The sequence below is a fragment of the Panthera tigris genome, chromosome D3 (genome assembly GCF_018350195.1).
Source record: "Panthera tigris isolate Pti1 chromosome D3, P.tigris_Pti1_mat1.1, whole genome shotgun sequence".
Taxonomy (NCBI): domain Eukaryota; kingdom Metazoa; phylum Chordata; class Mammalia; order Carnivora; family Felidae; genus Panthera; species Panthera tigris.
In genome coordinates, this window is record NC_056671.1 from 16,680,866 (window position 1) to 16,705,052 (window position 24,187).

The 24,187-nt window shown below is 43.3% G+C and overlaps 1 protein-coding gene across 2 annotated transcripts in view; it reads right to left on the reverse strand.

The window, feature by feature from the left end:
* Window positions 1–4,025: 4,025 nt before the first annotated feature.
* The window catches only part of SPPL3 (signal peptide peptidase like 3), a 137,209-nt gene continuing 117,047 nt past the window's right edge, over window positions 4,026–24,187 (reverse strand). For both annotated transcript variants that reach the window (XM_042962581.1, XM_042962580.1), the window contains 8 exons: window positions 21,950–22,069; window positions 20,627–20,705; window positions 19,594–19,706; window positions 8,986–9,092; window positions 8,562–8,725; window positions 7,611–7,810; window positions 6,517–6,626; window positions 4,026–5,865 (listed from right to left, as the gene is read on the reverse strand). In XM_042962581.1, the coding sequence (XP_042818515.1) occupies window positions 5,794–5,865; window positions 6,517–6,626; window positions 7,611–7,810; window positions 8,562–8,725; window positions 8,986–9,092; window positions 19,594–19,706; window positions 20,627–20,705; window positions 21,950–22,069 (965 nt within the window). In that variant the 3' untranslated portion in view covers window positions 4,026–5,793. The remainder of the gene's footprint in view (window positions 5,866–6,516; window positions 6,627–7,610; window positions 7,811–8,561; window positions 8,726–8,985; window positions 9,093–19,593; window positions 19,707–20,626; window positions 20,706–21,949; window positions 22,070–24,187) is intronic.

A 24,187-nucleotide genomic window follows, 5' to 3' on the forward strand; every position in this document is an offset into this window, starting at 1 on the left:
CTTTCCTTTCTCTCAGTTCCGGCAAATAGCCGTTCAGGTCAAAAGCTGAGGGGTCTCCTTCCGGTCCCCATCCTCTCCATCCAGTATGGCAGAGGGTTCTTCCCAACTCTTAGTCCCAGCCACCTTGCACCGGGACGGCACAGCAGGGGACCTGCTGGCAGGACAGCTCCGTGAAGACCACGGTGAAGGCCAGACCGGATGGCAGCAGGGGGACACATTAGGTGACATCCAGTGGCACAGGCCCTGATTGCACCTGTGGCTGTTGAAAGGGCCAGGGCAGTGGAGAATGGGGGAGGGTGTCTCTCCATTCCCCGAGCTTCTGGGTAGGGCTGGGGCTCATGGCCCGAGCTGCCAACTGTCTCCACCGCTGTCATCCATACAGTGCTTTGTCATCTTGGAGGCCAGTGGTGCTCCTTCCTGTACTAGCAGGTCCTTAACCTCTCTCTTGAAATTAGCCGTCTACCCTCCCCAGGAAGCCTGCGTAAGTGGGCACAGCAGCCCAGGATGTGCTACTGCATACCCACCAACTGAAGTATGAGGAAATCCACTGTCTCTAGGGGAAAAGGTTCAACTACAAAGGCCGTAAGTTAGGTACACGTGCTACCTGCATCTCAAAGTCCAGGTGAGCTGTGTGAACGGTCTCATTAGCAGGTGGATAGGCAGAGGCACCTGGGCGGCTCAGCTGGCTAAGCGCCCAACTTCGGCTCAGGGCATGATCTCGCGGTTCGTGAGTTCGAGCCCCGTATCGGGCTCTGTGCTGACAGCTCGGAGCCTGGAGCCTGCTTCAGTTTCTGTGTCTCCTCTCTCTGCCCCTGCCCTGCTCGCACTCTCTCAAAAAGCGAATAAACGTTAAAATATTTTAAAAGAAGGCGGATAGGTAACTTGCTTGGAGCCAGTCTGTTCGGCAAGGCAGAGGAACTGGCACTCAGAACCCAGAGGCTGGGATGCTGGCATGTGGCCACCCTGCTGCCCTCTCTCCATCTCTTTGTTCTCTGGACACCCCTTCCTTTCTTTCATTCCTCATGAGGCAAAAGCCCACTGGTTGGCATACTTCCCGACTCCCAGTCTCAAGCCTTGTTTCCTCTCCCTAACTTGGTTCCCGTTCCTCAGTCTTGTGGATCTAGTGAGGATCCCAGGACTCAGTGGGGGCTGGAGCAAGCTCACGGACTCCTCTATTTCAGGACCACTGTTCACCTGCGAACCAGCGGAAAGTTACACAGTTCTACTTAACAGGGGATAGACTTCTTGGAACTTAAACAATTGACTATGCAGCATCCAAATGAGAGGAGCCATAAGCCTGAGTCCACCACATGAATTTTTAATAATTCAAGTATCCAAGAGCTCTATAGCACACCAAAGTGCTCGCCACTAGAAAGCACTGCAGAAAGCTAGAATTGCCACAAACGAACTGCTGGCTGTTGGTAGTGAGACTTCCAAACAATGCTTCAGAGACAGAGTGTGCTCGGTGCTTCCTTCGGCTGTCGTTTATACATTTAGTCAGGAACATGGCTTCTTCTGCACCATGGTTATAACTCTGCTTTCAACTTTGTTAGCTGGGCGCATCCAGTCCCGTGAACAAGCATTCCCAACTATGTCTTTGCTATTTATGGGAAAGCCCAGAGTCCTGGACTGAAAGCTCTAGAATGTACTTGTCAAAGGTGAAATAAAATGGAGCCGGGAGGCCATTAAGGAGGTGGGCCTCAGGCATATCCTCACCAGGTGGGGACGTGAACTGGGCTAAACTGCAGATACTCCCAAGGACTCTGCTGGGACCTGCAACTTGCTACAGTGACAAGCTTTTGCCTTCCAGGGGACAGCCTTAACAACCCCATTATGTTCTGCCAAGATTAGTTGTCTGCCGCCAACACCAATGAGAACTCTTCGTAGACAATATCTATTCACTCAAAAAAATCCTCTGGTTTTTGCCCCCTAGTGGGACACTACTTGGGACGCTACCCAAATCGGTGTACCCCGAATTGCAATTCCTTGATCCCAAATAAACACCTCTGCTTATTACTGCCTCCTGACAATTTTAGGTTGACGCACTCTGAAACTCAGCGCTGTGCTGCTGGGTAACCTCATGTGCGGGGACAACGTTCCATGGTTAAGCAGCCCCTGCAGCAGACCACTAGAGTAGGGCATCGGCTGTTGGGTTTTGTTCCCCGGTATCAGCCAGTGCCTGATACGGCTTAAGTTGAAACATGACTAAATTACCACCTATGGATGGGAAAGGGTTTGAGTTCCAAAGGAAAGGCCAAGGAGGAAACCGATTACATGGCCGAAAAGGAGGAGTGGACAAAGTACTGTTCTGGGAGAGGCTCCATTCACATGAGAAGTTAGACTCCGAACCTGCAGAAGTGAAGAGTTCATTCAGTCTCGGAAACAGGGAGCAGTCTGTAAATTGCACCAGAATAGAAATAACTCCTGGGTAAAAAAGGTCTTACCTGGCTTATCCCTCCCGGAAGAGAGAAGAGCCCGGGTTCTGTGGCCACATCTGCAGGACTTCATACAGACTCCATGGCAAGGCTGACACCTGTGTTAAGAGCCACTGTTCTTGAAGTGATTTCACGGCTGGAAACTGCCAAGGTGATGTGACGGAGCGAAGGGAGGAGGCCGTGCAGGCCAGCGTGTGCTGGAACACCAGAAGTAGGATGCGTTGCTTTCCTTCGGAGCCTGTGCGGCCTGGCCTGCCTTGCTTCCATGGAAAAGAACCGCAGTCGAGATTCCTGAGGAGTGCGCTTCATGTATATACAAAACGATTACATTCCGAGGCTCTGACGTAAATGTTGGCCTTCACCAAACACAAATGTCTACATACAACGCTGGATCTGGTTAGCGGTAACGTGAGAGCTGCTCTGCAGACACGGCAGAATCTATTTTTAACACTTTGTTGACAAAACAGAACTCGCTTCGCTCCAGCCTCACAGAGAACTAGCCTTTTTTCTTGTAGGTAACATAACTTACCTGTTTAACCAAGGCCTGTGCTGGCATGCTACAAAGGCACCCCCCCAAGGCCCCCAGTGCCGATTTGCACCATCCCCACACAAGGCGCTGTGTAGTTGTCTTATTCAGAAAAACAGAAGCTGTAATAGCAGTGATGGAACATACAAGACTTTGGGTAAACTTTGCTGTCTTATCTTCATTAGCTCAAATTAGAAGACAGTTACTATGAGAGTTTCAAAGTGCAGTCTCTCTGGAGGTGGAAGAACCTCAGACCCAGACCAGAGGAAGAAAGGGGGACTGTGCTAGAACCTTGTCAACATGCCTTGCCTAATGCAAACAAGACTTCTTAGAAAACACCAGAAATCAGAGCATCTGAAGAAAACAGAAAAAATAAGAGGAAGACAGAAGTCTGTATGAGGCAGGGGAGGGGAGAAGATTGTAAGGAAGAACTGAAATAATGTGCTATAACTGTAGCTGCTCCCTGCCCCCCAAGAGTCCTGTTATTTCCAGAACCAGGGGAAATTCTAATGTGTCTTTTGTGGTTGATTTAAAACAAAGGGAATATTTGCGGTTCCTGTGCCAAAGTTTTAAGGGCTTTGAGGACTAGCAGCTGGAATCCAAATTACTTTCAGGAGACCCGTGTGGGTACTTTTCCCCCTAAACCTGCACAGGAGCAAGGATGACAAAAAATTATATTGTCCGGATTTTAGGTTTTTCATGAAAAGATAGTTAAATAAAGATAATCACTGCCAGGATACTACCTCTAACCATTACAAGCACTTAGTCACTTTGGAAGAGTTCCCCCACCCCCTGCCTTGTTTAATTAGCATCCTCGAGGGCTGAGGAAGGATACAGCTGATGAGCAGCGAGCACATGAGTGTACCTTTGGTATTCACCAAATCCAGAGGCTGTTATGAGTCTGTGGGCAACGGAAGCTTCAATTCTTTGACATCTCTAGGACTGAACCAGAGCCACGGGTGACCTTGTCTGGAGACAGGGTCTTCCCATCAGTCTTCTGGAACAGGCACAGCAGGTAGGAGGTGACGGGAGCTCTGTGTGGTACCAACAACCAAAAGTGAAGATGAGGTGACAAAGGCTAGAAAGGAGTCATTTATTAAAAAAACAAAAACAAAAACAACAGAACACAAAAAACAAAACAGCCCTCAGCAGGATTTGAAGACACAACAGAAGAACGCACCATCCTGATCGCTTCCCGCCCTCACGCCCTGCGACGCGCACGGCCTACGAGCTCTGTCCACCGTGGCTTCTGGCAACGGGAAGCCCAGCACACCAGTTCATCACACAGGTTGAGGCAGAGGCACGTCACCTGCCAAAGGGAGAAATCAGGACACGTGGGCCCTTCTCCGACCTCTGCTGTCAGGTAGCCAGGATTCTCTCTGCCTGTACAGTGGGCAATTTCTTACCGGGCTGGGGGTGCTGAGACAAAGGCGAGCTGACACGATCACACTTAAATTACTAGCAGAATGCCAGCTCTCCAGCAAAGACCACAGCACACGGTCAGATTCTAAGGGGACAGAGCAGCTCGCTCCTTCCACAACTCCTAGAACGTAGGGCCCAGCTCAGCGGGGCATTTGACATTTGTCCCCAACACCCAGTTGTCACCACAGGTAAACCAAGACCATAATCACAACAGCAAGGACAGGATCGTGTTGCTTTTTTCCTTTTTTTTTCTTAAAGGAGTGAGGGCATGGAAAATACAGCACACCAATGAAACAAAATGCCAAAAAAAAAAAAAAAAATACAAAAAAAAATAGAAAATAGAAAAATGTATTTACAAGTAGTACATTACTATGATCAGAAAGCACAAAGACACCTGCTGCTATATTACATGCATTGGTTCAAGAAGAAACTACTAAAAACCCTGCAAGGGAGAAGCCTGTAAAAACAAACAAAAAAAAGGGCCAAAAAGTTTTAACTTTTCATCCCTAATTTGCTACACTGATCAAAACCAAATGAGAGCCCCCTAAAGTCCATGAGTATATCAGTACAAATACTATACTGGTTTTTAACTGCACGTTCAGTTGTGGAGGGAAAGACAGCAGCTTATCCATATACAAGAAAGCCAGAGTAAACTGCTCTACATGCTAAAAATTACAGCAAGTCCCTGTCTGCTACACAGCATGATCTTAGCAGGTTTTAATTTTTGTTTATTCATATATACCTATGTGCGTGTGTGTGTATGTATAAAAACCGTGCCCTCGTTCACTGCCAACACAACATCTGGGTGGACATGAACTCATTACAACAAATTCTTATGTTTATGTTGTAAGAAGTCACTCAATGTCTGTGGATTTAATAAGTCACTTCACACCACAGAAAATATTTAATAAATCCAAAAAAAGGAAAGAATAGAACGACAGAAGAGCTTCTGTCTCAGTTCTCTGAAACTGAGTCCCCCATAGGAAACTGGTCCCAAAGTTCTTGAGGGTTCACTGAAGAAACTTCGGTTTGCTAATATTTTTCATCCTTTTAGTGTTCAAAAGGTACAGAACGACTCCTTGCCGTTGTCAGTTTTAAACAGTCACATCTCCATCCCCCACGGGTAACAGTCTGGTGCAGATTCATAAAAACGGGGGAGGAAGGAGCGCTGGGGAGGGCCTGTCACTTCAGGAGGGGCTCCGCCTCTACAACGGCAGGAAGAGAAAGAACCAAGCAGGGCTCCAGCACCTCGCTCCTGCAAACAAGCTCCCTGCAAACGCAAAATCCAGTCACACGTCAGTTCCTTAAACAGGTACATCTCTGAGTACCAGGCCAGCTCTAAGAGGAAACAAAACCACGCGTTGACAGAAAAGGACTAAGATGGCCATTCTGGTCACTCTCTGGGATCCATCATACTTCCAGGAATCGGGAGCTGCTGGACTTGGAGTGGAATGGCTCAGACCACATCCGCCGAAGGTCACCCTGGGAAAGAAGGAACTTTACTAAGTTACAGGTTTAAACGTGAGCCACACACATCGACAAGTCCTTTTTGATCTCAGACCACACTGCTTCTGCAGAGAATCAAAGAACATTTCAATTTCATGCACTGAAAGATAACGACCATTCTTTGAAGAACTCACTAGAAGAGCTCTTAGGCCCCTTACGCCAAGAAGGGTGTAAGTTCTCTCATTTCTCAGTGAGATGCTAAAGGCGAGTTAGTTTGCCTCTCTGCCTCCTCCTCTGTAAAATGGGGATAATGCAAATATTATAAGGTAATGCCCCAAGTCTAGCTGTAATCATACATTTCTTATTTCCAGACTTTAAGGCAGAGTACTAAAAAAGCTGTTAAGTGACAATAGGGTGCTGCTTTTAAGGGAAACAGGAAGTCTCTGCAGCTGAGCTCTAGGGATTTCAGTTAGTCCATCCATGACCAGGTGGTGTGAGTAGTCTAACTCACTAGCATTTTCTGCCAGTGGCTGCAATAGTCTGGAAGAGGTTGCTAATACCAGGTTAGCAAAAACCCATCAACCCACTGTCAAGACCAAGAGCTCTGGGGCTTAAGGAGAACCACCTCTGGCAAGGAGAATATATGCCAAGTCATTGCTTTCACAGGTTTTTAACTGCTTCTCTCACCTTTAAATAGGCCATCGTGAGGAGTGGCAATAAGGTAAATGGCACCAAATAGAGAAGGGCAGGCTGGGCTGCTCGGTGAATGCGAGATGCCACAGTAGCGGTGAGCAGACCTATAAGGAGAGAAAAACACTCGTGAATAATGCCAAGGGGCCAGCCCCGAGAGAAAAGAACCTGTAATATGGCTGCTGCTTGCCAGGGTCTTCAGACTGGACAGCTCTACTGTGACACATTCTGTCCAATAGGCAGGGTATGAAATGCCCAGCCCTAGCAGTTAAAGAAGCGTGGAACACTACAGCTTTAAAAATGCTAGCATTGCAAGGACGCGTGAGTGGCCCAAGCCCCTTTCTGTGCTCAGGTTCCTGGTTCAAGCCCTCACTTCCACACTGAGCGTGCCTGGTCTTCCTCAGTCTTGTGTGGTATGTGATGCCAGACTCGGAGGCAAAAGACCTGGGTCCAGGTTCCAACTCTGCTACTTACAAAAACTGTGTAACCCTGGCCACGGCACTTCACCTCTCTGAGCCTCAGCCTCCTCTACTGTTCAGTGGGGCTAACACCACTTGCCATGCCTGTCTCTGAGTTTTTGTACTGAAATGAACCACTATGCTGTAGCCATTGTAGGTGCAGACAGGTTACCGCTATTCCTAGCCCAATCACACAGGTCTCTTACTGTTGGTCCGTAAGTGAGCTGCCTAGAGAAAAACTAGCCTAGTGAGAGTCTGAGATTAGAGGTGATAAACATATTAGAACAAATGAAGGGAAATACCTGTTTAAAAAAATGGGAAATTAAGCAAGACATGGATTAACTTCAAGCTGAAGATTTAATTAGGCACACAGACTGATCCACGATCACTGTGTGGTAGAACTGACCATACTCTTCTTCCAATGTTCTTCAGAGATTACTGCTGGATCGGGCTGACCAGTAAGGACAGCACCTGTCATCTCACAGGCCACTGTTACTTGCCCTTCGTGGTTGTCTGTAGTAGCAACCACAGTTACTGCACTCCTTCCATCCAGCGTCTACAGCTAGAAGACCTGATTTAACTCCACGGGTTGGAGGACAGTTAGTGGATCACGTGCCTCTCCCACTGTCTTACCTACAAAGTATCCAATGAGGGTGCAGTGAAAGTAGGAGACCTTCTGCATGCGTCCAGAGATATTGGCGGGTCCAGAGGCACCGCAGGAGTCACCGTTGGCTTGTTTTTTGTAGTTGTCGTAACGAAGGACAAAGCACAACAGGAGTCCAGGCATCACGATGTCCCCAATGCCCAACATAGAGAAGTGACTGCCGGTGGAGCTGGAATGCAGTGGCACAGGTCAGGGATGCCACCCTCAACAATCCCATTTCTCCTCCTGTGCAGAGTCATTTGTCAGCTTTTTTTAAGAAGTTGGACTTACCTGAATGGGAGGCAATCTCTAGCGGTGGGACAGCACTAGTTTGTAAGAGTTTAGAGATTACAAGCCAGAAGAGTACTGACGACGAATGTCTTTAACCAGGCTCCCTCACTGCTTTAAGAGAGCACCTCTAAAGTGACTGCTAAAGTCGTCTGTTTAAGTACTGTCTCCTCTAGAAATGTCAAGCAATTCAGTATTTGTCACACATTCACTGCTGTGACTTCAAACAAGCACCTGACTACTACCAGACACGGATATTAAAGCAGCACAATTTTTTCCAAGATTATATTACCAGCCACTGTATAATTTTAGCATTAGGACATATTTTTACAAACATCTTAGAAGAAAAAAGGATCCAGATTCTCCTGTGAATTCCCTCCAGCCAACTCCAAAATATGGTAACAGTAGTAACATATGGTTATTTGAGAACGTTAATCAATAATAAAAAGTAGCACCTGTATCATTTAGTTACAAATCTTTGCAAGTCAAATCAATATTCTCTTTCTCATTTGTATAATGGACAGATGACTCACAACCCTTTTCCAGTCTAGGATAAGAATGCTGATGACAAAGACCAATCAAGGAGCACAGAGGCACAGGGAGAAGACAGTGTATTAACCATCACAAGACGAGGCCCAACATGCTAGTCCTACCTGGGAAAGACCAGTTTTCCAGGCAGAGACAGGCGAGGAACATCACGCCCAACATTGGGCCCCAGGTGGAGCTTCCGGGATAGAACGTCAAGGGGATTGTCAGCCGGTTGTGTGGCCACCTTCACCATGACATTGCTATTGAAGATGTAGGCGGAGAAAAACACCTGCCGAATGGAGAGACGTCTTCAACAGAGGGAGCTAGAAGCAACCTGATCTCAGCATCAGCCCTCCTCGTTCTTAACAGCAAAGTCTCAGAATACTACATCATCAAGCTTTTTTGACTGCATGTTTTGGAGGTGAAAGAAAATCTTTGCTCCCAGGGCAGAGAACTTTGCCTGCCTGCTCTCCCCCCACCCCAAGAGACACACACGTACTCCAATTAAACACAAAAGAGAGCAGTGGCTTCAGGGAAACAGACACTTACCCAAAAGACATCATAGATTAGAAGCCCTGAGAGAAGCAGGCAGGAGACCTTGAGGCTGGGCAGGCGGACAAAGGCGATCATGGCGACACAGAGACCCATGGCCAGGGCTGGGGAGGAGGCCACAGACACTGGTCAGTGTGGAGTAGACTCATCCTCTTTCCACAAGCTATTCTGCTTATAAACCTAACAGTCTCTAAGTCCCCTCAAAAGTCAAGCAGCCCAGTTTAAGCTCCAAGACATTTACACCCTACTTGTGCAAAGTGCCCACTTTAGCCCATTCTGACGGGCTGGTTTTCGGGGACATCCCTTTTCTCATGCTCTTGGATAGTGCTCAACTGTGTAAGACCCAGGAGACTGTTTTGAATAATAAAGCTCTGGGGTACCTGGATGGTTCAGTCAGTCAAGCTTCTAATTCTTTTTTTTTTTTTTTAATTTTTTTAAATGTTTACTTATTTTTGAGAGAGGGAGAGACAGAGCATGAGCAGGGGAGGGGGCAGAGAGAAAGGGAGACACAGATCTGAAGCAGGCTCCAGGCTCTGAGCTGTCAGCACAGAGCCCGACGCGGGGCTCGAACTCACGAACTGTGAGATCATGACCTGGGCCAAAGTCGGTCGCCCAACCGACTACGCCACCCAGGCACCCCGAGTGTCCAACTCTTAATTTCAGCTCAGGTCATGAGCCAAGGGTTGTAGGATATTGCCCCGTGTCGATCTCAGTGCTGAGCATGGAGCCTGCTTAAGATTCCCTCCCTCTGCCACTCACCCATGTGCATGTGCTCTCTTAAAAAAAATTTTTTTTTGAATGATAAAGCTCTAAGCCAGGCCTGGTTTAGGACTTCTTAGCTCTGTTTCCTGTCTCCCCCACCCCTGAGGATACTTCCTCCTTGCTCCTGACTTTAGCATCTGCCCATACCCAAGATTAAGCCCCCTTTTATTTACTCAGCAATTCATTCTTCTATCCTGGCCTTTTTCTCTTGTACCTCTCAAAATCTGACATATGCCGTATGTGTGCGTGTGTGTATGTATGTATGTATGTATACATATATATGCGCACACACACATATACATACATACATACATGTGTATATATATAATTTTTTTTTCATTCTCTCTCAACTAAAATGTCAGGTCCTTGAGGGCATGGTTCCCTGCTGTACCACGGGACTCTAGAACAGGTCTGGCAGATGAATGGTCTCTCCCTGTCTTCAGCTCTCCTCCTCCATTCTTCTCAAACACAGGTCTGATTAGGTCCCGTAGCTGCTTACACAATTCCAGTGGGTCCTCACGGTAGTGGGAGGATAGTGGGATGAGAGTCCGACAACGCGGCCAGGCACTGACAGGGAAGCACAGGAGGGTGCTTGCTCTCCACTGTGCGGCCCCCCCGCCCTCAGTGTGCACCGATCACACCTCTCAACACCACTGTGTTCCTTCCTGTTCTCCACAGAAGGCCCTGTCTCAAGCTCCTTTACCTAGAAAATCTATCCTCATTCTTTTAATTAAAAAAAAAATTTTTTCTTCAACATTTTATTGAGAGACAGAGCATGAGCGGGGGAGGGGCAGAAAGAGGAGACACAGAATCTCAAACAGGCTCCAGGCTTCAAGCTGTCAGCACAGAGCCCGACGCGGGGCTCAAACTCATGAACTATGAAATCATGACCTGGGGCGAAGTCAGTCGCCCAACCGACTAAGCCACCCAGGTGCCCCTATCCTCATTCTTAGGTCAGAAAACTCTCTTTCAGGGAGTCTTTCCTGATCTATCAGATTAAGTAGGGTTTTATTTTTTTCTTTTTGACACCACAGAACTCTGAAATCTCTCTCAACTTGCTCACCCATTCTGTAACAGTGTGATTATTTATATACAAGCAAATTTATTCCTTAAATTTGGTACTCCTGGTTGACCAAAACCATGGCTTGTTCTTTCTGTGAAGCCCCAGCACTTACCAGGGTAGATGTTCAATAAATATTTTCAGAATGAATGAAAAATTATGTTCCATCTACTTTAAAATTACTCCAAGGAAAGTTAGAAAAGTGAGGCCAGATTACAGATGTGTATCATTTTAATAGAATTGGTGGTAAACTGTCAGGACATGTAGCTAAGTGGGCAAATACAGCAGTTTGGCAGACCCTGGACATGTCAACTCAACTCATGTTTGGGGAGTTCCTACCATGGGAATGGTGTTGCACAAACAAAAGAGGAGAAAAACCATTCCTAACCCTGGAAGACAGTGCTAACACTGGGAAAAAGAACAAACTATCTTTATTCTTCCTCTGTCATACTGTTATCAAGCACTCGGTGATCTCCACGCTGTGTACTGCAGTATGCATTTTGGAGAGATGTGGTCGAACATAATTTCTGATTTTACGATAATCTAGGATGTGCTTGTTTTACTAGGGTCTCCTTTATTTTTTTATAAATTTCTAAGAACAGAACCAAGGCCCATGATATAATCAACCCATATGCATTTTTTTTAAACAGGGTTTCCCATTATAATGATCTCCAGAAACAAATAGTTGGCTGTGCTGTGAGTCGATAAACAGGGCACTGGCGGGGATAAGCTCAGCTGGCCTGAGGAACAACAGTGGTCAGCGGAGGGTGGGAAGCCCCTGGGGCAGAGGAAGGGGTGAGGGCAGTAGGGTAGCAAGCGATCTGTTCAGGAACGTACAAGTGCAAACGTGGGGTGCAAAGTGCACCAAGGGAACAAAGGAAGAGATGAAAGCCTAATGGACAGACCAGGGACAAGTGTGTGGCAGTAAAGGTCAGAGGGCTGACTGATGATAACCAAAGGGGCAGGTTCCCAAGGTTAAATGTATATGCCTCTGTGACACATGCAGGTGACTGGTCCGTTCCAGAATTTTTCAATTTACCATACAGTCCCTTAACCCTAAACTGGGAGAAGCCTTTACAGGCCACAGGGTCTAAGCATCCACTCATTGCTTTGTCACTCCTCTTATGCTGATCCTACCCCACCTGAGTCACAACCAAACATGGACAAGACAGAACTGCTCAGGGACATTGTCATTCTATCTCTAATCTTCCATACAAGAAACTCTAGATTCGTTTTCAATTTATCAGTGTTTCATCACGTGCACTCCATCCACGGCCATTCTGTGTACCACCCTTTGTTGTTACAGCACACCTCGGTCACACTTCCCTAGTTTGATGTGCGTCCTTCTTCACTTTCTGTCCTTCCCACTTACTCTTCACTGCCACTGTAAACAATTCACTTTGCATCATTTCCTGCCTTACAGTCACTAGGCTCCCTACTCTGATGGATCAAGTCTAATTATAAGTCCCACAGCATTGGGCACAACTCACGGGATGGCGTGTCCCCAGAGTCTGTCTTCCTTTGTTCCTATTCCTCTCCAGTTAAGCTGAGCAATACCCTCTTCCCAGTCATGGCAACCAAGCGTCGCCAGCTGTGCTGTGAGTTCCACATTTGAAGCAGAATGCATCCCTTCTGACTGTTTCAGATAACGAGTATCACTCCTACCCCCAAAAGAACACTGCCACAATCTGTCACATCACAGGAACATGCCCTCAAGTATTCTAGTTTGCCTCTCTTTTTCTCCATTCTTTCATTCAAGTAACTCTTCATAATCTTACCTCCTCCTTAGCACTTTTCCAAGCCAAAATTAAGAGAAGTGATAACTTTCCCTCATTCCATGCTGCTTGAGAGACTCAAGACTCTCCCAAATGGCTTTACCAACAATCTTCACTTTGGGTTAATTTACATTTAAAATTAACCAAAAATGTTAAGAGTAGTAAATTATTAATCTTAGCCACTTGTCTAGAATTACTTTCAACTTAGTATCGATATAATCTTTGTGTCGCTTTATCTTCCACAACCAGTAGGGTCAGGGACAAAGACAATGACACCAAACCAAGCCAAAACGTTCTTGAAAAGCAACATGCAACCTGTAAATTCTTAAGCAGTGCTCAGTTCTAAGATAAAGCATCTGTAAATAGCTAAGCCCTATGTGGACTAAGTACCAGCATCTAGCATTTTAAAACAAGAAAACAAATCAATTGCTAGATTTTTGGCACTGAACATTTTCTAATCACAGATTAGTACCAAGTGTATTAGATGAGGGGGCTGAACTAGACATCTGTTCAAGACTCTTCTAGTCCCTGAGCTGGTCAGTGGATCCACACTGTGAACCTGGTTTAACAATCCCTGAACAGTAAATGTGTGTGCACAAGATTCATCAGCTTTTAGCTAATGCGTGATACCACCTATTGGTCAAATTCTCTCAAGATTTCCCAAATTTAAAAGGTTAATTTGCCAGATGAAACTGAAAGTAGATAAAACTCTAGATTTAGTTCAAGAACACACTGAAACGTCTTCTTACTATTAACGCTTCTTAGTATATAAAAGCCTGAAAACACACTTCATGCCAGGGCACCTGGGTGGCTCAGTCGGTTGAGCGTCTGACTTCGGCTCAGGTCATGATCTTACGGTTCATGGGTTCAAACGCCGCATCGGGCTCTGTGCTGACAGCTCAGAGCCTGGAGCCTGTTTCAGATTCTGTGTCTCCTTCTCTCTTTGCCCCTCCCCCAGCTCACACTCTTGTCTCTTTCTCTCTCAAAAATAAACATTAAAAAAAATTTTTTTAAAAACCATACTTCATGCCTTGCCCTAAAACAACCACATTTATAACTGTCTTCACTTTAAATTAACTTCAAAGAACAGGCTTTAATTGAGAAACATTCATTCAAAAAAATTCTACTACCAAATTATCACTGCCTACAAGATGATTTCTGATTGTGCAGAGAAGTCTGTAAAGATAATTTCCATGTCAGAGAAGAACCTATTTCAAAACATTAAAGACCATGGCTAGAAAGCTACATTTTCTGTAACAGCAGAAAACAAACATCAAACACTAGAATCTGAGAAACAGTAATTGTAAGAAAAGCTCAGGGGCACCTGCGTGGCTAAGTCGGTTGAGCATCCAACTCTTGGTTTCGGTTCAGGTCGTGATCTCACGGTTCGTGGGTTCAAGCCCCATGGGCTTGGGATTCTCTCTCTCCCAGTCTCTCTGCCCTCACTCGCAGGGGTGAGCACGCGCGCCCTCTCTCTCTCTCTCTCTCTCTCAAAAATATATAAACTGGGGGCGCCTGGGTGGCTCAGTTGGTTAGGCGGTTGATTCTTGATTTTGGCTCAGGTCATGATTTCATGGTTGGTGAGTTTTTTGTCCCTGTGTCAGGCTCTGCTATCAGTGCGGAGCCCACTTCATATCCTGTTTCTCTCTCTCTCTCTGCCCCACCCCCGCTCTCTAAAAAATAAATATTGGGGCGCCTGGGTGGCGCAGTCGGTTAAGCGTCCGACTTCAGCCAGGTCACGATCTCGCGGTCCGTGAGTTCGAGCCCCGCGTCAGGCTCTGGGCTGATGGCTCGGAGCCTGGAGCCCGTTTCCGATTCTGTGTCTCCCTCTCTCTCTGCCCCTCCCCAGTTCATGCTCTGTCTCTCTCTGTCCCAAAAATAAATAAAATTAAAAAAAAAAAAATAAAAAAAAAAAAAATAAAAAATAAATATTAAAAACTATCATCAAAATAAATTTTAAAAAAGCTCAAAAGTTCTTTTTTTGGGGGTGGGGAAAACTCTACTCTTGGTCACGGGAAGTTCAACCAGTGCAAACTGGCAGGGAAAAGAGACTCCTGGATAAATATATATTGGGGAATATCAATAATGACAAAAGGTGATGGAAACGTCTACATGTTAGGGTTGATTAGGGTTTGGGGAACCTCACTGGACACTCAGAATTTTAGCTGTCAGGTGAATTTCATGATGGAAATGTATTTCTGATGGTGGTCACTGGGAAAATAAAGTTGCCTCTTATGGGCAGCTTTCTATCGGCCCCACAGTCTAGAGGAAATGTTGCAGTGAAACGTACTTTGCAGCTATCTTACAGACAACTGCTTACCCCATTCTGCTGTCAGCGAGTCTAGTAAGCCTGGCCCTGGCCCCGGCCCCTGCCTGTAAAGGTACGATGAAGAAAATTCTGCTGACTTGTTCTCAAGTCTGTGTTTCAGATGGCTGTGTAAATCAGTGTATCTTGAAAAGAATGTCACCTTCTATCATGCCAACTTTTTCTTTTTTAGTGACATACTACTAGAAAATAGGTATTTTTCTGTTCTATGCAATGCCTGGGAAGAGTAGACGAGAGTATAAAGAACATTGCTTGCTGTTTTGAGAGGTATCCCTTTTTGGGTCAGCAGCTTGGTAAATTTAAAACCCTCAGCAAAACCTATAAATAGTATCATGTGTGTCTGGACACACGAATAAAGGGCTCCACGAAAGCAGAGTCACCAAAAGTTAGTGGGATTACAGAGAACCTCAGACCACAGAGGGGGCTGACAGACTTCAGGTAATTTTTTTTAATGTTTATTTTTGAGAGAGAGAGAGAGAGCGAGCGAGCGAGCGAACGAGCGTAAACAGGGGAGGGGCAGACAGAGAGGGAGACACAGAATCTGAAGCAGGCTCCAGGCTCTGTCAGCACAGAGCCCGACGTGGGGATCGAACCCATGGATTGGACCATGAGATCATGACCTGCTGAGATCATGACCTGCTGAAGTCTGACGCTTAACCGAATGAGTCACCCAGGTGCCCCAAGACTTCAAGGTAATTTCCATACCATTTGTCATCAGAAGGACTTTGGGTTTGCCAGTGTTGAGATGAATCGATGTGGTGATGATTCAGGTGATGACTGCCCTATATTACTCTAGTCAAAGCAGTGGCACCTGAAGCTTTTATCATCTCATTTCACATAATATTTGTACGGGGAGAATCATCATGCTTGCAGTATTCTTATGGATTGGTGTTTACAGAAGTGGACTCTTTCATTTAAGGACATTAGCATAAAACAGTTTCTCTTCAGAATATATAGCTAAAAGTCATTTTATATGGACTGAAATAATCTGGTTTAGGTATTAACCAGCTAACGAGCATTTCTAAATAGTTTTTGTTCAAAAGTAGTAGAGGAGAAATGTCTGTGCTGCCTGCTTTCTCATCAGGAAGCACTGATTTAGGTGAGACTGAAGGATATAATCATAAAAGCAGCTATGAGATTGATGTGGACTAATACTTACTATCTCTACTCCCGTCATTATCATGATTAAGACTCCCTAATTTTCTGTAACAGATTTAAAAAGAGATTAGGCTCTTTGAAAGTCTTTCAAAATCACCTTTCAAAATCAGGTTAACAAGTCATTCTTCTGCAGAAATCAAGACTTAATCTCAGGAAAAGTCAAACACACACACTTGCTACTTCGTCAATACTCTTAATACCTAGTATATAAAAATAGGCATTTACTCTTCTACAATAAGCCGGGCAAGCAATTTATGTGATTTCAGATCTAACTTCTTTTTCTGAACTTACTCTTTATCAACCTCCACAAGCACTGAAGTATCAAACACCAATCCACAAGAATACTGCAAGCACTGATACTAGATTTGGGAAATTTAATAGTTCTGGTAACTACTTAAAAATCCTAAACACTGGGGCGCCTGGGTGGCTCAGTCGGCTAAGCGTCCAACTCTTGATTTTGGCTCAGATCATGATCTCACGGTCGGTCCTGAGATAGAACACACACATGGAACCTGTGTAAGATTCTCCCTCTCCTTCTCTCTCTCTCAAAAACAAACAAACAAACAAACAAACAACCTAAACACTGCACTTCAGGATGCTTATATACATTCCAAAGCAAATGATCACAGAAATGTTTTTTTATAAGGCAATTTAAGATGCTAAAATAAGAGACCAAACCGGTCAGAAATCAGAAAATATGAATTATCACATGGTCAGGCAGATTTTGACACTGTTTTCCATTCTGACTCATTAAAGGCCTCTAAATAAATCTAAGGGGTAATGTGGTCTGCAACCTCATGGAACTTTTTTTTAAAGTTCATTTATTTATTTTCAGAGAGAGAGCATGTGCAAGCAGGAGTGGGGGCAGGAGGGGGAGAGGGGAGAGGGGAGTCAGTTTCAAGCAGGCTCTGCACTGTGAGCGCAGAGCCAGATGCAGGGCTCGTTCCACAAACCATGAGATCATGACCTGAGCTGAAGTCAAGAGTCAGGTGCTTAACCAACTGAGCCATCCAGGTGCTCCAGGAACTACTTTTGAGTCTCAAGAGCTTGGTATATGGTAGGCACTCAATAAAAGTGATGAACAACAACTATGACAACAATTATATACAAACAAATTATGTATTTATAAAGTTATACATATTTTATATAATATTTCAGTATTAAATATTTTCTGAATATGTGTAACATTTGAAGATGAACGAACAGTAATACTGATAGTTTTTATTTAGAGGTAATTCAGTGAATTTTAACACAGGCGTAGACTTATATAGCCACCACCACCCTCAGTGTGTAGAATACTTGTATCACCCCAATAAAATCCTTGAGCTATAGTCACACCCTCTCCCCCACACAACCACTTGTCTGTTCTCCATCACCATAATTTTGTCTTATTGTTTTAAAAATATTTTTTGCTGAAGAAGGATACTGGATATCTGTATGATTTACAATTTAAAAAGCGCTTTCTCTATAATCATCACCTATGATTAAAATCACATGTGCCATTTACCTATAGCTTTACAGAGCTCTCAATCCACTCTATAGCTTGTTTCCTTACAATACTCAGTTTCTTAGAGTTTTTCACTAGTTAACTTGGCACACATAAATTTCAAATTCTTGAACTGGTACAAGACAAAAAAAAAAAAAAAAATACCCTTGAAACAAAAGAGTAAGATTTTAGTTTTCCTCAAGGTTTAAAATTTCCTCCTTATCAAGATTATATTACTGATTCTGGATCACACGTGCACACAAAGTTTAAAATCCTTTTTGTCAAGTTCTATCTGATTTGACCATGAGCAGAATATTGCGATACAAGTGTGAGCTACTCCTGAACTTGAGGCGTGGACCGTGAGCATCACTCTCGCTGGCTCTGTGCTGAGGCAACACTGAATGACAGTTCCACAGTTAAGCCATCCTCAGAGCTGCAGGGACCAGTGCCTTAGTGGAGAGGAGCCTCTCAGACCTGGCAGTTGCTTCCAAAGAGCTCTGTTTCCAAGGTCTTGATTAGCCTTGTAGTTGCTTGGAATGGATAATGGGAGTAAGTGCAATCCATACCCATAATCTCTGATTTTTAAATTCCTCCTTTAAAAATTCTTTAGATAGTACTACAAACAGTATAAAATCATCTTTTGTATTTTAACTTCCTTCCCTTCTGAAACACCAGAGGAAAGGAGAAAGTGAACAGACTTTGTGGGGCAGAGCAATGGTTAAAGTTTCTTGAGATCAGGAAAATGAACTGTGAGAACAGGAGTCAGGACTGAATGAGCAAGGAGATGGAGGTGCTTACATGGTCTTTAAGAAAAATGAAAAACGTCTTAGGGGAGAGAAAAGAGTAAGGGGGGGATTTTTGGAAATGTCCTTCCAAGATATTTTGAGAAGTATCAAGTATACACAGGAGTTCTGTGATTGGGTAAGTGACTTCTCTGAACTTTGTTTCCTTGTCTGTAAAATGGAACAATAACAGTACCTACTTCAAAGACTTTCCAGGATTAAATGAGATAATCCACACAAACACCCAGGAAAGCACCCAATGCATAAGAAGCACTCAATAAATGTTAGCTGAATAATACTGCCATTATTATTTCATCATTATCATCACCAATGAAGGGAAATCCTCATATGCTATGGACAGGAGTATAAACTGCCACAGCCTTTCTGAAAGGCAGTATAATAACAGTTAAAAAAAAAACTTTTTACTACAAAAACCCTTTAATCTAGGAATTTAATATCTAGGAACTCATCCATAGGAAAATAATCTTATGAAGTAACCTGACATGTGTACCGTGAGGTGGAACAAGAGTGTTTACCTCAGGATTATTTATAAGAGAAGATTAAAATCAATCTAAGGGCCCAGCAATAAACGACATACAATGGAATACTCTGGAATTATTAAAAAGGATAGGATACATCTTTATGTAATGATATAGACATGTATTTGTATCATTACATAAAAGAGTCTATTGTATATAATACATATATAGCATATATTCCACATACGTATTTTATATTACAGTATTCCATTTATGTAAGAAAATATGTAGTCTATAGACAAAAAATTACATATGAATGTTCATACTAGTATTACTCATAATAGCTAAAAAAGTGGAAACTGATGAATAGATAAATAAAATTGGCATATCTATACAACTGAACAGTGTTTGGCCATAAAAAGAAATGAAATACTGATTCAGGTTACAACATGAATAAGAACCTTGGAAACATCATGCTAAGTGAAAGAAGGCAGACACATAGGTCATATAATGTTACGATTTTACTCTCTGAATATACTAAAAGCCACTTCCAAGTAGGTAAAAATGTGGACTACACCTCAAAAAGCTGTATTATTAAAAATATCTTGAGAATGTGGGTAAAAATAATAACTGAACAATATGTAACACCACCACCTTTGGACACCTAATACTCATGGCAATCAGAGGAAATATTACTAAAACACAAAAAGCAGAGGAAGGGAGGACAAATTTAACTATAAACTGTATTAACACTTCAGCTTGTCACATGTTACTCACCATCCATGAGAAGCCAATGGCCAGTGAGAACCCAGATAAGGACGAGCATGACAGACAGAGAGAATGACAGTAATTCAGCAGCAGTAAAACGCCCACAGCAACCAAAGGAAATCCTGGAAAACACATGATATTTATTGGACTAACAGCTGATACATTATATTCAATAATCAAACTCTCCCTTGGTTCTTCACGATCAGAGTTCATCAGGGCCAGATTAGAATAGCAGGCAATACCTAGACTCCCAGAAATTGAAAACACCCAAACCTCTTTGGAGTAGGCCACAGGAAATGCAAAGGCATTAATGATCCTTCTGCAGCCCTCTGATATTGTAGTTTTTATCCCGAATTATCAACATGGGTGTTTACAATTTAAAGTGACAATACCAATCTTAGGAGAATGAAGTACACTATAGGGTAATTCTGTTTTTATGAGGAAAGCAAAATGAAGAAGGTCAATAGTTCAATCCACTGGGTGATGATGAATACATATTTATAAAATGGTAACAACTCTATCTGGTTATCACGAATTCCTGGGAAAATCAGCTGCTCCTAGTGACTGGTTTCCTTACGTTCATATGGGATCTCTATTAACACAGCACTTGGTGTCCATGAAGCAATGGCTTTAGGAGTTGAGGTGTGAAAGGTGTGCACACTGGGTTTAAACCCAAGTGATTAGTATATATTCTTGGTCACCAAAGACAAAAGGCAAAGAATGTCTGAGTTGATCACATCCCATTAACTCACTAGTCAAGAGACAAAAGCATTGCTTCAAAATGAAACTGCTCATCTTTCAATAATCTAAGCAGGAAGCATGTTTCAACGACTCCGACTTCCTAAGATTTGTGTATATTTCCTCTCCTATGAAAAGGTGCAAAAGGAAGTACTACCTTCCAGTCTTAAAGATCAAACGTCTCCCTTCCCAGTCTTCTAGCATTTGTGTGCTCTGGTCCATACCAGAAATTTAGACTCCTAACAATGTTATCAAGTGTGACATAAAAACATTTAAAATTCAGAGAAAAATCCCAAGTCCTTACTTGTTCTGAGGTGAACAGGGTCTTGTTAAATACTGGCACATCGGGAGAAGGAGGAAAGCAAAAGCTATTGTGGCAAGAACTAGAGAAAGAAAATATATGGTTAAGTTTTGTTGTTTATTTTCAACACCTATAAGAAAAATGGCAGGACTTAGGAAACACTGACCAGAATACTCTTCTCAATAAGTAGATACAATTAATTAACTACAGAAGAAAAATATCTTCCTTTAGCACTGTACAAATAAAGTCTTGAAAAACAAAAAGTACCTGATTTGAAGGAATGGGAAGCATAGACAGGTTTTCTCATTCTTTTCTATCTTAACACGGAAAGATAAATAGCGAGCCAGGGGATGATCTAACATGTCTGGCATTTTGTTGATGTTCTATACATTTCCATCATCTCTTGACTTGAAAACCGATCAGAGGGTTGACAGTCAAATTACCCTGATTAGTTACCAATGCGTCTGTCTACAGAAACATTGGTGGGGGTTGCCAATGACCGCTTTGCCACACTGGACCTTCTGGACACTTTGACTCCAGACAAGGAGTCAAAGTGGTCATGTTCTGGTGTCATAAAGCTCATAAGTTTTCAAACCCCTGGCCTTTTGTTCAGACTGTGCTGACAGTCCTGAACTGATGATACGGGTATCCAATGGTTCAAGGAGAAGATGGGGAAGAAAAGCCAGACTTATGGAAGAAAACTTGCATGGAAGGTTGTATAGGTCTTAAGTTTTGAATGATGATTAAAAAGAAATACACAGAAGATTCTGGGTTCGAGTCTCAGTGGAACCCCGGTTCCAGGAAACTTACCTTGGTTTCCTTTCAAAAGAAAAAAAAGACGTGAGAGGTGCCTGGGTGGCTCAGTTGGTTAAATGTCCAACTTGGCTCAGGTCATGATCTCACAATTCTTGAGTTCGAGCCATGTGTTGGGCTCTGTGCTGACAGCTCAGAGCCTGGAGCCTGTTTCGGGTTCTGTGTCTTCCCCTCTCTTTGCCCCTCCCCACTTGCACTCTGCCTCTTTCTCAAAAATAAATAAACTTAAAAAAAACAAAGAAGTGAAAAAATTTCCTTTTAGGTTAATGTTTAAGAATAGAGAAACATGGGACACCCAGGTGGCTCAGCTGATTAAGCATATGACTCTTGATTTCAGCTCAGGTCATGATCTCACGGTTTGTGAGATTGAGCCCCAAGTTGTTGGGCTCTGCACTGATACGGTAGAAAACCTGCTTGGGATTCTCCTCTCCCTCTCTCTCACTGGTGTGTGCATGCTCTCTCTCTCAAAAATAAATAAACTTAAAAGAAAAAAGAACAGAGAAACTTATTTACCTGCTGTACATATTGTAAAAACTACTTGAACTGAGTCAAAGAAGAAGAACATTACTAGGAGAGAGACAGATGCTCCAATTGGAAGGAATAGGGCCTGGGTAGAGTCAATAGTTTGGATACCTGAAAGAGAATAAGGGACATATTAATGACTTATATGATAAGTACTGTGCCCATGTACTCCAGAGACGTTAACCCATTAAAATGCAGACAGTCTATGGAGCACCAGGGTGGCTCAGTCGGTTAAGCTTCTGACTCTTGATTTCACCTCAGGTCATGATCTCACAGTTGGTGAGATTGAGCCCAAGTGGGGCTCTGTGCTGACAGTGCCGAGTCTGCTTGGGATTCTCCCTCTTTCAAAATAAATAAATAAACTAAAAAAAAAAGTACAGACAGTTCTAGGAGTTAGTATATAAGATACAGATTATCTAGGACCTCTGATTCTTTCCTTCCCACTGAAATTATGAGGTCCTTGCTCTCCTCATGGTGCATTTGTTATAGCAGGTACTCAAATACTTGTTGAACTGAACTACTACCTCCTGGTGCTGACAATCTGGTTGACAGGCTGAAGGAAGGAAGAAATAGGAAGAAGAGGGAGAGGGAGATGGGGGGGGGGGTAGAAAGACGAAAGGAGGGAAAACAAAAACTAAGAACATCAACAGGTAGTAAAAAGATTAGTCAATCTGAGTATATCTGTAATCTCATGTACAGGTTTGGTAAAAGGTAGTTTAAAGCCACTGACTAAAATCCTTTCTCATTATCTACAGATTTACTCATGTTCACTCTTCCCCACTGTTGCTGAGAACTGACTCTCAGTGGAGCAAAGGAGTGGAGGGAACAAGACATCTGAAAATCAAAAATCAGAAAGATTATTCTGTGGGAACATCGTAAGGACCAAACAGGAGATAAATGGGAGAAAACAATTACTTGGGATATAGTAGGATTCTTGGTTAATCATTAGAATCATCTGGAGAGCTTTAAAAATTACATGCCCAGGCACAACCCCAGAACAATTAAACTGAAATTTCTGGGTGTTATTAGGCCCAGCTGAAAACTCTCCACAAAATTTTATTTTGCATATAGAGTTGAGGAACACTAAGTATTTGGTAGAGAAGAGAAACACGGCACAATCTGGTAACTACTGAATGAAAAGAAAAAAAATTACTAATCTTGTGTGCTACTTCCAAATTAACACTGCTGAGATATAAAGTTCTTGAGTGGAGTAAAAAAAAAAAAATGTTCATATGAGCTATTATAAAGAAATACTAGGGACGCCTAGGTGGCTCAGTTGGTTAAGTGTCCGACTTCTGCTCAGGTCATGATCTCATGGTTCATGAGTCTGAGCCCCACGTCAGGCTCTGTGCTGACAGCTCAGTGCCCAGAGTCTGTTTCAGATTCTGTGTGTCCCTCCCCCCACCTCTCTCTGCCCCTTCCTAGATTGCGCGTCTGTCTCTCTCAAGAATAAACATTAAAAAAAAAAAAAAGTATTATAAGTAAACATCTCTCTCCATTAAATTAAGGCAATGAATAAAATATAATGTGACCAGGATGAACATAACTAGGCACAAAGGGTTGTAATTATCAACCAATATTTAAAAATGGCTCTTTGATATTTGAATTTACCCGTCCCAAGAAAGCTATTTAGGGATTTTAGTTAAATAAACTATTAAATATTTCTACAAAACACAATTGCTTCCTACTGGCTAGATACATGAGTCAAATAATTCACTTAGGAATAGGGCATTTCAATTTAGGAGGAGTGGCTATGTGTCAAGACAAATAGAGATGCTCTTCAGAAGACAGCTGGCCAGAAGTGCAGTCAAACTTGTCTTCCTGGCCCCTTGATCGTGTGTGTGTGTGTGGGGGGGGGGGGGGGCGGGGGTATCTTACTTAAAGTGGCTTATGGACATTTACAAAGTAAAACTCTATGAAATCTCTAACTGAATTTCACCTAGTTTTTTATCTGAGTGCTCTACACTAGTTCAAAGAACTACTAGAGGAAACTACAGATTTCAGGTGCCTTTCACAACAGAAAATAATGGTTTCTCAATGGCTCTGCACTGACAGCATGCAGAAAAATTAAATAGCTGGTGAAAACAAAAACTGTTTAGTAAGTCAGGTATATGAGAAGTATGTGTTTATAATAAATCTAAATTTTATCAGTTTAGTCTGCAATTAAAATGCAAAGCTGAATACAAAGAGCCTTTCTAGAATATTAGATAAGAATGCATAGATTTTTGT